The sequence below is a fragment of the Enoplosus armatus genome, chromosome 13 (assembly GCF_043641665.1).
Source record: "Enoplosus armatus isolate fEnoArm2 chromosome 13, fEnoArm2.hap1, whole genome shotgun sequence".
Classification (NCBI taxonomy): domain Eukaryota; kingdom Metazoa; phylum Chordata; class Actinopteri; order Centrarchiformes; family Enoplosidae; genus Enoplosus; species Enoplosus armatus.
Window position 1 is genome coordinate 13,758,690 of NC_092192.1, and position 17,047 is coordinate 13,775,736.

The following is a 17,047-nucleotide window of genomic DNA, read 5'->3' on the forward strand; positions in this document are numbered from 1 at the left end:
GTTGAGTCAGACATTAACCGTGATCATTTATCATTCACAACTTCCACCTTAGATCACAGTAATAATCATTTAAGCAGCCACTACGGTAGATTGGTAGAATATGTTTAACTGATCAATAAAAGCAAAAGGTGAGAATGATTTAAGCTGACAAGCACTACAATGATTATAATGAGTGTAACGTTTGTCTTCTATCCAAACCAAAGAAACAGGGAAGCTACATAACAGTTGATATATTTTTCAGATATCAGACAGGATGACAAAGCTTTAAACTCCTCATTTCCATCTCCAGGCCAATGCTGTGCCAGCTAGATTAAGTTTTCTGATTGACATTAGCAAGCTAACAGACAATTTAATCTTACGGATATCTCTAAGCATTTATGATCGGTAGAACTCGACCAGTTTAACCACCAACGGCCTCATTCACCTCGGTGAATGTGAAAGCATAACCGATAGCAGCAGCACATTACAGCAAACTGGTTGACAAACGTTAAACATCATTACATTGCTTGGTGCTAGTTATACCGGCTAATGCTAGGCCGCATATATGAGCATTTCAACCTGGGTAATGTCCCTATCGTGAACTGGGTAAATGTAACGCCAGCCTACAACAACAAGTTAGCTTAACCGCTGATAGCTAGGTGACTGTTAGTTGTTCGGTATTAGCTAATGTTAGCTTAGGTTAGATTGATAGATTTGATAATTGTGCTCACAGTGAAATGTTTTCCACATTTGGATCCCAGCATAGCACTCAATTAGCATTAGCTGTCCAGCTTGCCTCATATCCTCCTTCCGCATCGAGTCCTTGCAAAATCTCAGAGCTTTCCTTCTCGGGATGCTAGCGAGCAAGGCAATCGCCTGTCCAAAAACTGTAGCTTCACTTTTTGTTGGCGTTGGCTAACTTATCATTGTTTTCTGAAAGTCCCTCATCCTCTTTGGCATTAAAGGTTGACAGACGTGCAGCGGGAGCGGAGGTCCTCTCTCATGATGAACGACAGCTGTTTCTTGGCATACACGGTGCCTATGTTAAAATGTTACAACAAGCTAGCTAACTGGGTAGCTAGCGCTAGCTAACAACTAGTTGACACACACGCACGGACGCACGCATGCACTCACGCACAGAGAGCGATCAAGCGAGAGAGAGAGATTCCCATTGCGCTGATTGGCCGTATGCACTGACGTCATGGGGAGGTTTTTTTTTTTTTATTTTATTTTAAAATGATCAAATAAAATGATCATCATCAACATAAGAGACGGTAAAGCTGTTGAATGCAATACATAAATAAATCAACAAATAAAGACACACATACTGCACATGAATACATGGATATATGCTTGTAAGGTGTCCTCGCAAGCAGGGGCCGGGTTTTTTGAAGGGATGTGAACCTGTGTGAGGTATCATTCACCAACAACAACCAATGTTTTTTAAAAAAAAAAAAGGAGAAAAAAAACTACAAATTTCCTCACTTAGCTTTGGCAACTGCAAACCAAAGACAAACAGAGAGTCCCATTTCTGTTCAAGCTCTCCAGTCTGCTCCGTCCTACCTTCCTACCATTTCTCTGATATCTGTGTAAAGCACTTTATTCTGCAGAGATGTATGGACAATGAAGGAAAGTATTACATGAGCTAACATCACGGTTGTGGGAAATTGACATTGCTCTCCTTGGCCTAAACAGGCAGCCAGGGGTAAAAGGTCAAAAGTCAGGATCAGAGGAGAAGATGTCCGAATAGATTTGACAGAAAACACCTGTAATATAAACCTACAGTATAGGTTTCACAAGTCTGGGAGGTTGTTACTGATTTTTTGGGAAATGTAAAAAGTATTTAAATGTAAAGCAAACTGTAGAGGCTCTGACATAATTGACACACATTTTTAGCTTACACCCAACAATGTGTTTTATTTTATAACAACCTTGAACCTCAGAAATAAGAGCAAACTATAGGGCAAATACTAACATTATGAAGAAAACCTGGCTTGGATGTAAGAGGAACAGAGTCAGAGTGGATGTGACATAGCAGTTGTCATCTGGGCTTCTCTTGTCATAGCTGTTTTGTTGAATTAGGCTTGTGACATCTCAGCGATGCTCAGTAGTGGCTTATCGTATCCTGTAACCACCCTCCTTGATACCCAATGTCAGCACAGATCAGACTTCGCCTGCACTAGACCTGTACTGACATCACACCTCACTTAGCCCACAGGATTATTCCCCATTAGTTTCAGCACAAACAGGCTAATGGGACGGGTAACCCTGCTGGCTTGAAACACAATCTCTCTAAGTTCTTGTCTTTTGCGATAATCCTCATCTGCTGTCGTAGAGAAATTGATGGCTGTTTAAGAGAGGGCAACTGTAGCCTATACATCACATCACTCTGGTGTTCAGTGATGTGGACCTCCGAGTTTATCTTAACTCTCCATCTCACAGTTCCCTATGTTCTCAGCAGGGGGTAGTCAAACAACACAAACTGTCTTATGGCCGACAAAACATACAACAGATTACAGTTTTTATCCAAGAGATGGTTGAAGATATTATGGAGAATGCTTTGGTTTTACCAGAAATAATCAGCAAGTCAGGAGACAAAGCAATCCGGTAGACAGGACTAATAAAATCATGTCAATATTTTTGGATAATTACAAATTGTGCATTTGACACAATTTCTGCTGTCAAGAAACCACGTTAATACTGTAACATAGACTGGACAACAAGCACTTATAAAAAAGGGATTAATGTGCTAAAGACTGAATTTATAAAATACTGTCAAATTTGGGGGGACTTGCAAGAGAAAGATGGAAAAGAAAGAAAGACCAAATTCAGTCCAGCAGAGGCTGAGATATCCTGACTATTAGTCCCCAAATGTGCATCAAGCTCAAAATTACTCAACCAAAAGCACTCAGATATTTTACTTGTGTAAAATTAGCAATGCCACTGTGTAAAAATACAAGTAAAGGGGATTCAAAACTTTATTAAAGTATTCATCCAAAATACTTTTTTTTCCCACATATTTACTACATACTATATATATTTTATATATAGGCTGCCGGGTAGCTTGTGAATGTCAACAAGGGATCAATAAAGTTATCATCATCCATATTAACACATCATAATTTATTAGTTGATTTGTATTTTGTATTAATGATCTGAAGTAACTACTAGTAGTAGTATAGTAATATACTAATATGTTGTCAAATAAATGTTGGCCTTCAAAATGTAGTGAAGTAGAAGTATAAAGTAGCATAAAATGGAAATACTCAAGTAAAGTAGTTAAGTACCTCAAAATTGTACTTATGTACAGTACTTGAGTAAATGCACTTTTACATTCTACCACTGCAACACACTGGCTCCTTCACTTCCCATAATGCAATGTGATAGTGTCTTTTGTTAAGACATCCCCTGCCTGGTAGACGCCCACCTCTTTCAAGCTATCAAACTACTCCACAAGTTTGGAACGCAGGCTCTCTGTTCAAAATGTTGTAGTTTCCAAGAGAAAGAGTTACTCCGCCTCACTCGAATCAATTTTTCAATGGTGACCTGAATTAGACGGCAGCAGTAGTGCAAGGTGGAGAGAAAGAAACACTTTTCAACACATTTCATTTTATGATAAATAATGGACATCCAGGCATTACTAACACATCAGAACGATGCAGCGCCCGAAAGAGAGATAGAGTGAGCAAGAGGGAGAGAGAGAGAGTAGATGATGATGAAACTCAAGTGTAAGATGCATTTTTAAAACACATCATGACCTGCAATTTGTGTGAAACGCTGTTTCTTCATGTTAAACATGTTAACTTATCTTGTTGGCAAAGTGTGACCTTTGTAAAATTACATCACTGTGAATTCATTGTGTTTCCTTTATCCCAAGAGATTCACAACTCCCAAAGCTAAATAACCAGTAGATAGATTGATACAATTACATTAATTTAAAAATGTGTTGCTATGAGAGGGTCACTTCATATAACATGCCCTGATTCATACCATAATTGTTGCCTAAAATTCTTAATCAAGTCAGTTCACTCTATTATTTTCAGTGTGTATGTCCTATAATGTCTGTATTTAACAATAAAAGGCAAATAAAGTGCATTTTCTTTGTGGGTCTACAAGAAGCAACACACAACACAGGTGTGTACAAAGTATATAATCAAGTGTATTTTCATCTTTATCCACGTTCTGTACACATATTAAGATCCATTTCACATGAACACTATACAATAGCAATGAGTGAGGAATGGAATATTTTCTGAGCGCTGAGCGGCTCATGTTAAATGGCACTTTCATAAAAAAAGAACAAGAAATCACAGAGCATGAATAAGTAAATGTAGACATAACTCAACACAGAAAATGGCTTTATATTATCAGATCCATTGAGTAACAGATTCAGCACATATAAAATGCACAATGCAACAAAACAAAACATTTGTTTGTTCCATCCTTGTGTTTTCTCTGCATAATCTGTACCGTAAATAATACAAAAACAAAAAGATATTTGCAGCTATCAGAGGACAATGTGCTTTTTGTCTGGATTTAAGTAAAAGGCAATCTAAAATGTAACGTGTTAAGAGGAGTGGTAACAAGATACATCGAAATATCAGAGAAATATCAATACAATTCACAAACCTTCAATTATTCATCTCATAGAATACTCTTTTAGTAACTGATAGAAAAAAACAATACATGTTTGGCTGCTTTACAAGGAATATCTATGTCTCAAAGATATGTTTACATTTTGTGTGTGCTTTTGAATTATCCCATGACAGTTTTGAGAAGGGGACACATCAAGAGAGAGCCCGCCTCCAGTGAGGCAGGGTTGGTTCTCCCGTTCCAAGAGGAAAAACTTCCTCACGTGTGATTCTGTCTTCCCGAAAAATTCCTGTGAAGCTCGGGCTGCAGCGGTTTTGATGTCGTTGTGAAAGCGGTGTGTGTGTGTGGGGCGTTTATTCTTCTTCATACCTCTTACCCTGCATACACAATGCTTTTTTCAATCTGCTAACCTCTATATGTACATACAAGCAATGTTTACAGAGAAATACCTTCACTGGTGTAGACTGACTTGTTCACAATTATCCCTTCACAGGGATAAATTGACTGTGATATCTCACATAAATAATGTTTCTGATCCATCATACGATAAGGTTCACTGGCCTGGAGTACGTTGAGTGATTTAATAATCCATTTAAAATGCTGTATTTTCCACCAGGAGAGCTAAATATCATGCTTCATTTATGATACTGCGCCAGCAACATAATATCATCTCTTGTGGAAAGAAGCTGGGGAGTTTTAAAACCACATAACATAACATGGAGGGTGCTGAGATGATGTCTTATCCAAATAAAAGCTTTCGTTTTCAATGTAGTCTGAATTGCTGGGGTGCTCTCTGCTCATCTACCATAAAAATTCAATAACTGGCCTGTTCTGCCTCATATATCATAATGGGGACATTGAGACTTGAGATAGAGCATTACAAAGAAGTACAAAGAAAACATTTAGGCAAATCTGTCTGGATGTTCTCAGCACTTTCTTCACTGTACCATGTCCATGCTATATACAAAGCCAAAGTGAATACGCCTCTTCCTAGCTTGTTAAAAAAAATAAATTATAAAAAATGATACACTAACAAAGAATCGGTGAATGCAGACTGAGTGCACGTTGTGACACAGAGGATGAGTCAGATCTTGTGCAGTAGATGAGGATTTTATCACTAATAGGAGCTGGGCAACCTTGACTTTTGAGAAAAATGTAACTGTTAAAAGCAAGATACACTGATACTTGCTTTGTGCAGTTGTTTTTTATGGCCTGTGAAATTTCTCTGATGGTCGACCCGACAAAGTAAGGGAGCAAAACGAAAACTTCCTCTCTCATCCTCTTGTCTCAGTCCACACTTGCCTTCTCTCCTTCTCCGTTCTCAGACGTAATATTCTTTGTCTTTGTTCTTTTTGCCCTTTGTGATTGCCTTGGCCACAGAGGCCGTTGCTGTGCTTTTGTCTTTGACCACTGCTCCGTTGCCCTCCACAGTGGAATTGTTGGCAAAATTGTGGCTCTGGTCTGACTGGTAGGAGCCCTCGTCCCGGTTGCGGTACTTGTACATGGCATAGAGGAGGATAAGAATGCAGAGAGCAGCAGCAGCCACGATACCAACCACCATCCCCGTGGTGCTACTGGACTCCCTGATCACCTCCACGGCACCGGGTTGGCTCTTTTCATCAGAGGCTGTGGGGTTGGCTGTGGGCACATGGGGAAAATTGGGGGGGTAAGTTAGTCCTGGTGTGTTTCGGGAGGATGGAGGAGCAGGGGGCAGAAGCACCTGGTCACGGGTGTTCATTTTGCCTGCAGGGATGTGGAGCTGGTCAGGGTTGGTGGTGGGAACATAAGGAGGTAAGGGGCGGGGTTTCTGGACTCCACCCTCACCAGCAGTGGGAGGTGGAGGAAGGACTGTCCTGTCAGTGACCATGGGGGAGTGATTGTAAATGTCCTCGTCATCCGATTCCGTCATCTCCCCAGAGCCGAAGGCCGAGACCTCCACAGGGTCACCACAGTCCTCCTGGTCCGGGGGGCAGGAAGGGTGAGGAGGGAGAATCAGGGACTCTTTGGTGGTTTCAAGTGGGGATAGGAGGGTAGGGGGAGGAGGGATGACGGGGTAACGGGTGGCGATGGATGGGGGCTCAAGGGAATCCACTGTTATAATAGGCAACACTAATTCACCTCCTAGAAAGGAAACAGAAAAGGTAGGGGATCCTAAATTAGAACAGCATTAAAATTTAAATTCCGGCTGAAAAGTTGTGCTCATTGAAACAGAGGCACAATCTGCTCATTATGTAGAAAATTACTAAGGAATTAAAGTAAATATTAGCTGGCTCATCACAGTGATATTATTTATAGCGATCACACATATTATGCCGACTTCTATAATACAAGGTTTTCAACATCGCATTTGGCCCATGAAGAGAAAGACGAATTAAAACCACCATGACATTGTTCTTGAACGATCGTTAGTGCAGTTCTTCATTCTTACATGGAGTCAATGTGTGGGTGTGCAGATTACGAATGTGTACAATTAGGAAAAGATAATAACAGTACAGCAAGAATATTAAAAAGCTCACATGTAGACACAAACATACAAGACGACCCATGAAAGGCGGCAGCTGAACGAAGAGCATATAACAAACAGAGCACATGACAAACAAAAGAACAGTAAATGAAATTGCCATGCTGCTGTGTGCACATCTGTAGGCAGGGGTTAAGGGGTGACAAGAGAAATCACAGACAGGTTATTTTATGTCGGAATCACACGTAAAATATCGTGGCTTGATGAAAGCAACCAGTGTGTCCTGTATATCTAAATAAATCCAAATAAACACCCCAACATATTTAGCTGTATCTATATGATGATATATGATACTGTGTATATGAGCTATCATGCCATGCATTGACATTTTACTTTGACTCTGAGGTCAGAATGTCTTCTATTTGAGGAGGAATATTTCAGTCTGCAGACTTGGCCTTCATCATCATTATTTGAGTCCCACTTTGCAGGGCCAGTCAACAACAAACAATTCTGATAAGGTCATATTAATAATTGAGGCACCCATAATAAGGGCAGACTCCTTCTTAAGTTCCACAGCTTGTTTCTGTCACAAACCTGATCCACTGCCTGCTGTCCTCCACTCTTAATGACTGCGGTACACCTCGTAAAGATTTTCTTCCGTCCAATTTAGTGAGTTACAGACATGACTTAAAAGCTAATATACAGGATAAATTGATGCTGGTTGAGCCTGTAACAACTATCCAAATGAGGACAACCCCTGAATAAATAGGTGTGTGATAGCTGCAGAAACATGAAACTAATGATGTAAAAGTAACATTACTAGTAGTTGGATAAGAGCTGTACACCCATCTTCTTTTTGTCATGGCTGACCCACCTGTTCCTGGTTCACACTCTTCCAGGTCCTCATCATCACTTGGACACTCGGCTGATGCCACCAAAATGTCATCAGAGTTCTGCGGCTGAAAGGAAAATGGAGAAAATGTGTTGTTTTTAACAAATACACAGTCAACACATTCCCGTCATCTGGATTTGTGCTCACTTCTGTAGTGAGTGTGTTTGCTGGCCGACTGTCCTATTTGAGGAGAAACTGCAGTATGCAGCACTGTGCCACTTTAGTGTTTTTGCTCGGAGCAACACTACTAAGACTACAAATCTAAAATGTGCCCATATGCAGCTGCTTTTTATCTTTCATCCCTGTGGCTGACTGCGTCTGTGTGTTTACAAACAAAGTAATGGAGTAAATTGGAGAGTACATTCTCAGTGGGCCAAATGTGGTACATTTAATTCAATGTAATTTGCCTTTTGTATATTTCTTTTAAATTATTATTGCAAAAATTCTCACATGCTTAATCAGGGGTGCACAGTGGACTCAGAATACCTGAGCATAGCGGGGAATGATGGCTCACTAATGGATTACTTGGATAAATTGAAAATACAGAGAAGGCAATTTTAGGGAAACTGGACAAGACAACTGTAATAAAAAATGCACTCTGTTTTCTTATGAGGAGACGCAGGGTTTTTTTTTCTTTAAAACCTCCGGACTCCAAATACAACTGCTGAAATCCTTCCAAGTTTTCTGCAGGTTTGCAGCATTTGGATTAAAATCCACTCGCTTGAAATGGTGGTTGGTAATGTTCACCAGTCCGGATGCAGTATTGTGTCTGCTCAGTGGGTGAAAATCTGTTCTTCAAATGTATTCAATAAAAAGCCTTCTTTGCATAGCTGTAGCTGTAGGACCAAACCTGTTGTAAGATGACACACACACAATTATTTAATGGATTTATGTAGCATTTTACTCCAAAAGGGAACTTTGAGTCCAGTGTTGACAATAGAAACATTTACAGTCAGTATGTCATACAAACCTTTGTTGCATATCTAAAGAGGTAATTACTGACTCATATGTGGTGTGTTTTTATTTCAAACTTTAACAGCAACTTCTGTCTTGATTACCAATAAAAAAAACTGAATAATTTTCCTTCTGAAGAGTGCTCATGCTCAATTCAAGCCCTGCACAATACACAGTACATCTTCCTCCGAGACCCAGCTCATCAAATCGGAATAACTCTGAAATCAGACAAAGGAGCTTGAAAGATTTTTACTTTCAGTAAAAACTTTTCAATTTTAATGAAGGAACTAGGGCTCCTTTATCCAAAGTTCAGTGCCATGGCCGCTGCAAGTGTCAAGAGGAACCGAGGAATCAGATGTATTATCTGATCGTCCTTGGTTATTGATTGTGTTCTTTTATTTACACAGCATGAGTAGGGTGTAGTGCTACATGCTAAACTTCAGTGTGCATAATAACACAAACATGAATGGAAAACCTCCAACTGTGTAAAAAGTGGTATTGGGATAAAAGAATTATGGAGGATCCAGGTGTGTTATTTTACACCTCTACAGGAAGTTTAATACAAGTAGTAAATCCAAACTTTTAGCCCTCTTCTTTGGTCAGTTCTGTGGTACATTGAACAAATTGAACATATCATTACATTTTGGTCTGTATTAATCATAATTTTGACATTATTTTTGACGAGAATGCCAAGTGAATTGATAAATAAAAGGTGAATATCGACCAAGACAATTAAGAACGCTCTCAAATATATTAGCAATAAATGGCCGTAAACACATCTAACTAAAATGGAAGGAGTCTCTGTCTGTCTGTCTGTATGTATGTATGTATGTACAGGGAGTGCAGTGTCGAATGTGAAGTCGATATATATATATATATATATTTATACACTACACTACATATTGTGTTTATGGCCTTCTGTTATTGAACCATTTTAAAATCCCATCATTTTTAACTCCTGGAAAAGTGGTTAACCAATTACCAGTTATCTTTAAATATTCCTATATACTCTCTCTGACCTTTGAGATGCTTTCCCTCAAGCTGGGTGACCGCTGCCTGCGGGTCGTGGTGGTAGCCATGGTGGTGGTGGTTTCCATGATTGTGGTAGACATATCAGACACCGCCAGCGGGGTCGCGGAGGTGGTGTCGGTGGTCAACACGGAGAGCGAGTCCCCGACCAGACGCAGGTTCCCCTCCACCTGTACGCTGGGATCATTTTCTGCTGCCAGTTTGAGCACCTGGAGACCATTGTAGTAGAGCCCTGAAATCTGACCCTGGAAGGGCCGACCCTTGTCATGACCGCCAATTTTAATGGCTGCCTGGCTGTTAAAGATGGTCAACTGTCTCCCTAAAGTTAGACAGAGAAGTGGAAAAAGGGAGAGAATGGTAGAGCAGACATAGAGAAGTCATATGGAAGAGCTTGCATAGGAACATCATTTGAACCAGGTGGGCCTTAGTGATTATAACATTAATAGTTAGTAATTTATTTAAAACTGGATTTAGATGTTAACTTTAAAGGGGGATGGTTAGTTGGCAACAAGTTTAAAATTTAGACTTTAAACATGCAGGTTACAACCATCAGAGGAGGCTTGAAGCCTATATTTAGGTGCCTATTTAAGTGTTTTGATTGGACCGAGATAGTCATTTTGAATTTTCACTGAGTTAGCAAACTGTCTGCAGGGAAAAAATGACAGATGTTCTTCCAGGATATTTATTTATCTCCTAACTCCAGAACAGATGGTGCAAAGATGCGTATCTTATGGCTTCTTTATGCAGAGATGGGGGAATTATTAAAATGGCAGTCTTACTATACTTCAGACCGTGTAAAGCTAAATGACAATAAAAGCTAAACGCCCCTCCCTCCACTGACTTCATCAGCCATTAGGCCATTGAAACAAGCTCTGTTCTGGGTTCCCCCTAGTCCAATTGTTTCACCTCCTGAAGGGGGCAATGATATCTAACAGTACCATTGTCAGCAGCTTCACTGATAAGCAGTGATACATCAGAGGAGGAGGACTGCAGTAATGGGCCCATCTCAGGAGAATACTTATTAGCAAAGTTAATGGCTGCAAACAGTGATCTACTTTAACAGCCTGTCAGGGCTGTTTTGTCGCAGCAAAAAACTTCAGCTTAGTCTGACGTGGTCGTTGTAGTACAAGGTAAGACAGTACAACGTTGCAGGGAACAAGAAAGGGAAAAGACGTTCATTTGATGTGGTCACATCCAGGAGTTATATTTTACAATTTTCAGTTTAGGAAGGAGGAACGAGACCTGGTCAACTTATGCCAACATGCTACTTTCACTGGTGTTAATGTAAATGTTCCACAGCATTTTAATGATTTTTATGTAGAATAATTACACACAGTATCTAATTACACACAGTGGTTAAGAGGGACGATAAAGGGTTAGACAAAGGTTATGTGTTTTTATTGAATTGGTTTAAAATCGTTGTTAAGATGCAGCTTTTCCACAAGGTGTAAGGATGACAAAGAATAAATGGCAAGTATGCTATACCCCTATGCTTTGAAACCTATTTTGAATTCCACTTGAAGCTATATTGTGGTCATCAAAATTCATACCCAATAGAAATTCAAATGAAAACAGAGGTATACACTGGATTGCTTGATTCTTGTCACCCTTGTCTTCTGGCACTGCACCTCTCATGGGGAAAGGTTAATTACTAGTTATTTCAAGGATTAATTAATTAATCAATTAATTTTTACCTTTATCGAGTAGCCACTCGTCAACTACCCGACCAAGTCTGTATGGGATTCTTTGTCTAGCAATAGCCAGTCGTTCATTATCATAGTGTCCTTCAAAGAATTTGGAGAGACAGATTAAAGGTTAAAGTCGGCAAGCTGAAAGATCACAGGGTTAGAAACAGGGTTAGAATGGCTAACAGGTTTAACAAGTTATCAATTTTAACCCAGCTGAGAGTTAAAAGAAACTTGTGCTTTACTTTGCGTTATCTAGTTATCATGAGTAACAGTGTTAATGCTAATTAGAGTAACGTTTAGGCTATTTATAATGTGCTACACTAGTTAGTGTTATTTAGCTAATTTTTAAAGCAAGGTATAAAGCAAGGCATAATCTTCAGTAAACACCAATTACAGTAAAATGTCAAATCATTTTATGTACTGTATAAAAAAAGAGGTTAATTTAGGTAAAGATATGAAAAAAAGCATTAAAAATCAGCCATTTCAACAAAGACATCAGGAAAACAGTTGTTGCATTTAGACAGTGATACACATTACAGCAGAAACAGATGTTAGCCTTTGCATAGAACTGCAGTCATTATAGTAGACCAAAGTCTCACCCCATTTCTGTTCCACAATGTAATTTTATAATATGCTGCATGATATACAATGTGTTTTATACTATATCAAAAACGCATGGGAGCTGCAGCTGTTGAATTCCCTCAAAAATTGTTGTTACGACTTTATGAACAAGTCCAGAAGTGGATAAACACTTAACTCTAACACCAATACCTCATTTCAGATTTAGGAAAGATCTATGAAAATAGTATTTTTTATGCAAAACTACATTGTGGAATCAGGGCTAATAGGACAGAAGCTGCTCTAAAGTGGGGCAGGACTTCAGCTCTTTATTTAACACATGCAAACACAGAAGAGTAATTACTACAGGATGGAAAACTACTACAGGAAATATACTGTATGATACAAACTTCCAACAGTATGGAGAGACAGTTTCTGGACAATAGTGGAGCCCAGTTAATATTAGTGCCATGAGTACTTTTCATTCAGTCTTGTACTGATCTAGCACTGAAGAGTTTCTATCAATCATCAGCCACAAGGTTTCCACAAGGTTCTGACTTTACAAGTGGTACATTCTTGTTGACATTATCTATCAAAGAAACATGTTTAACCCACATGTTATGTAAATAAACAGATGAAAATGAATAAAGGAATAAACAACAGGTTAAAGTCAACCATGTTGGACAAGGGATAGTAATGAATGGATAAAAAGGATTAGGATTACAGAAAAACATGAAAAAGGAGGCTCGGTACATGACAGTACATGACAGTACACGACAAGCATGACGCTTACCTAGACTATGTTTCCACTGCAGGCTTTAATATGCAGCAGGTTTTAAAATAAGTGAAGCTGCTCATTCATTAAGCCTTTGGAGAGCTGCAGGCAGTGCCCTTGTATTTTTGCCTTGCACAAATGTTAGGAGAAGTTGTATGTTATGCCTAACTTCATGTTGTTTGATGTCCATTTACTCTTAATTGTCACTCATGCGATTTATTTACAGCAAAAGTACCCTTGTTTTGATTGCTGCCTTGCACTTAAGTTATTTACCATTAGAAATGGTTCAAAAACCAGCTGACATTGTGTAATGGCCATCACCATTACACAATTTTGATTTATGTGCAACGCTCAAAGCGTGCGTGCTTTGAGCTCCAGCTGGAGGCAGAGAGGGGACTCGGTTTCCTCCCGCTATGCCAGCTGGTGCACCTGTTCTAAATAAGGTTAATTGGTTGATTGGTTCAGAACAGGTTAAAGCACAGCCGGTCGTGATCACATTATGTATGTTTTTTGGTGTATAATAAGTATGTGTGTACATAGTTTGGTGAGCTTTAAACCTCTTGGACAGTGAAATCTTAATAAATGGATGTGCATTTGTAGATTCTTCATTTTGTTTGTTTGCCTTTGTGTCTATACAGATCCAGTCGACATTCAATATTCAGTGCCATGAATGTATTTCAATTTTCCAAATGCTATAAGCTAGACTTAAATGCATCAATACAATTTCCAATATTTATTTATGACTTGGTCAGTATAGAGCTGAGCCCTTTAAATGACAGAATACAGTGTGACATCAAGCTGTTTTTGTAAAACAGACATCACGGAATCTTTCCATCAAGATGTTAGTGTTCAGTGGACAGATGAATGTAAATTTAAGCACTTTCACTACAAAATTGTCAACAAGAATGTATCAGCTGACTTAGCAGCACCCTGGTTAGTCAACACTGAGTCTTTAGACCTGGACCAGATTCTTTGATTAACAACAAATAAATAAATATCATATTAGGCATATATAGTACTTGAAAGTATTACATAAGTATTACATATTTTGGAAACTTCTAGAAGATTCTGCTTGGGCCAAATATGCATAAACAGTACTTTAATATACTCATGAAAGAGTAACTTCTTTCATTTACAGTAAATTAAGATATTTTTCTCATCTGCTACATCCTTCCCCACCTGTCTGCCAGACTGTCTGCAAAAACCACAGCGGCTGATGAAAAGTCTTTCATTACTAGATATACTTAGCAAGGTAGCTTGAGGCACATGCATCAATTTCGGATTATTATATTGTTTATGCAATATGGCATGTCCAGTCGTATGTGTGTGCGGTTTATGGGGCGATGAAATAACTACACGGGGAAGCTGAATTAAAAAAAGCCACCGGGCAAATTGCCAATCAGCTTTTTGCAAACAGTACATTTCACAACTGCTAGTTCTAAGATTTATGCTTGATAGGCAGACATGCAATCCTCTCTCGCTAATCCAAATGCTCCATGCCATCTCTCTAAGTATCAGATAACCACATAGTTTGTCACATCAGTCTTACCTGGTGGATAACGCTCAATGACCGGATGGTTGTCCACCTGGAGAGTGGCATTGCCACCGCTGCGTGTGAAGCGTACAACATGGTACTTGCCGTCATTTACTATGACAGCAGGCTCATCGATGGTGATGTCATCCGTGCCCACATTGAAGATGACACCAATTTTCCCTTGATCCTGCAGGTGAAAAACAAAGATTGAATGTGACACATGAAACCAAAAAAACTCTACTTCCCCTTCTGGGTGGTCCAGCCAGAAACCTTATCTAAGCGGTAAAAGCATATCTTTCGTGACACGTCCAGTATGTTTAGTTATTTCTTTAGGGTTCTGCACCATTCTCCCTCAGCAGCCAGCGCAGGTTTCCAGATGTGCGTCACTCTTGACAGAATCCTGCTGCTTCAATTTTAGTTGACCAACTTTTCTCCCTGTCAGCCTCTCCCTGCTCCGGCCAACCTTCCTCGAAGATCAAAGCTGCTTCTCATCGAGCCTTTGGGTGGCACTAATAAGAAACATTGGAACATTGTGTGGGGTCTCTGTGGCTGTCTGGCCTTTGTACATTTGCTGCCTTGCCTGCCTTTCTGAATGCAACACAAGGTCAAAGCACTAATGTGGTTAAAAGAGACATTGTGAGAGTACCGGGTGCCCTCTAACTATGCTGACTATCTAGAAACTGATTTCAATACCTTTGTAACTATAAGGAAAACACAAATAACATAAAACTCTTATAATGAGGCTCGTCAGTTATTACAGTATGGCATAGATTATATTTTAGATTAGGTGTAGCAGTAAAGGTCGGCAAACCAAATTACTATACTGTATAACAGGCACTGTTGTACAGTATGTCTCACATGTACGATATCATGTTGTGCACATAATCAAAATCTCATTACCATTACACTATATTAATTATAAGCACCTTTCAGGCCGTGAAGCTTCCCCCATGTCATTTGTCTCTAAGCTGTGTGCTTTCAAGGACCAAGCGTCTGCAGGTTTTTATTCAAACAACCCCTCACTCTAGCAGCTGGTTGCACTTCATCACACCTTCATCCAGAGAGAGGAAGTAAACAGTGAAATTGGCTGGTGTTGTGTTTTATTGAAATCCTGCAGACTGCTGGTCCTGCATGGCACATGATGCGGACAATATTTACTGGCCTTATAGACGTGATGTAAACATCTTTCACAGTGGCATTGCATTTCGATTCCCTGGCTTTACTGTGAGAACCGACTTCCACAGCTTATTCCTTGACATGGGCCATTTAATAAAGCTGATTGCTCCCTTTGTCCATACTTTCAATATTGCATTGCTGACTGAAAGACCAGAAATTCAAATATGTAGACAGAAATATTTCCTGGTGGCTGCTATTGTATGATGTAAAACCTGTATCAGAGCTTTGCTCTCACCCCATAATCATATGTAAAATCCTTCTAGAAACCTTTTGAATTTGAAATAATTATTCATGCTGACACAGTTGGTGTTAAGTGCAGAAGTCTTCAGAGACCTTGAACGTCCCATTAATAATATAATTCTAGGCATTAGAAATCAACTTTCACATATTTAATATAAAGGAGCTCTATCTCCAAACAGGCTTCATATTGAAGGTTAGCAGCAGGTCTATGGCTCTTTGGATTGTTATCTTTCTGGTTGCTGTAATCACTTGAAAGTTGTCATAAACCCAAGAGGAAGCAACTATGTGTGACTGATTTATGACAAATTAACAAATGAAGTCAAAAAGAACATGAAACCCCCTCATGACAAACGTCGACCCACTCACAATTACTCACCAGGAAACTGTGAGTTAATTAGAGTCAGTGTTACTGTTGGTTAGTGGGAATCAGCAGGGTGTTAGACCTTGCTGTAAAATAACTCCCAAGCCGCATTTTATTATACAAAAGTATGTTGATAAACCAACCAAAAAAAAAAATCACCTATTTATAGTCCTTATAGTGTCTGTAAGAAATATCTCTCCAGTCCTTGTTTACTTATATTCTGTGCATGCAGAGGTATTCATGGTTTAATCACTCTTCCCAAGAGGCAAACCAATGAGTATTCATTAGGCAACTCCAGGGTAGTGTGGCCTCGGGTCAAATTTAGCCCATGTCCTCTGGACAACAGCTAACATCTCCAGGGCCAGAACAGTCTGCCGGGGGCTTCATATGGCTTCAACAAAAGAGTTGCTTCTATTTTGCTAACTCTTGAGAGCGCAATTACAAAACAGCCCCAAAGCACCTTTTGACAGCTTCAAAAGAAGCAACACCACTGCACCCAAGCTTGGCCTTTCCAGTTCACCCTTTTATTTTTTTGCAAGAGGCCCATGTGTTTGGGTATGAAGCCGGTCAGGCATATCCTTATGAAAAGTCTCCCACCTAGCTGTTTTGACATCAGCTCTGATGGAGAGAGAATTTGTTCGTTCCCACTGAAGCTTTCAGTGCAGGATTTCAATTCTCATCTCCAATTCATATGGAAAATGATTGATTAGTGTAAGGATATATTACTATAAGGATTTATCTTTGATGAGATGAAAAAGAAAACCCAAAAGGACTACGGCTTTGACAATTCTTCTATGATGAGACACC

At 39.5% G+C, this 17,047-nt stretch overlaps 1 protein-coding gene across 1 annotated transcript in view; it reads right to left on the minus strand.

The window, feature by feature from the left end:
* Positions 1 to 5,893: 5,893 nt before the first annotated feature.
* nrxn2a (neurexin 2a) overlaps positions 5,894 to 17,047 on the minus strand; it is an 84,559-nt gene continuing 73,405 nt past the window's right edge. Inside the window, exons 17-21 of the mRNA XM_070917836.1 lie at positions 14,479 to 14,650; positions 11,603 to 11,692; positions 9,899 to 10,227; positions 7,908 to 7,992; positions 5,894 to 6,693 (exon numbers count right to left, since the gene is read on the minus strand). Of these exons, the coding sequence (XP_070773937.1) occupies positions 5,894 to 6,693; positions 7,908 to 7,992; positions 9,899 to 10,227; positions 11,603 to 11,692; positions 14,479 to 14,650 (1,476 nt within the window). The remainder of the gene's footprint in view (positions 6,694 to 7,907; positions 7,993 to 9,898; positions 10,228 to 11,602; positions 11,693 to 14,478; positions 14,651 to 17,047) is intronic.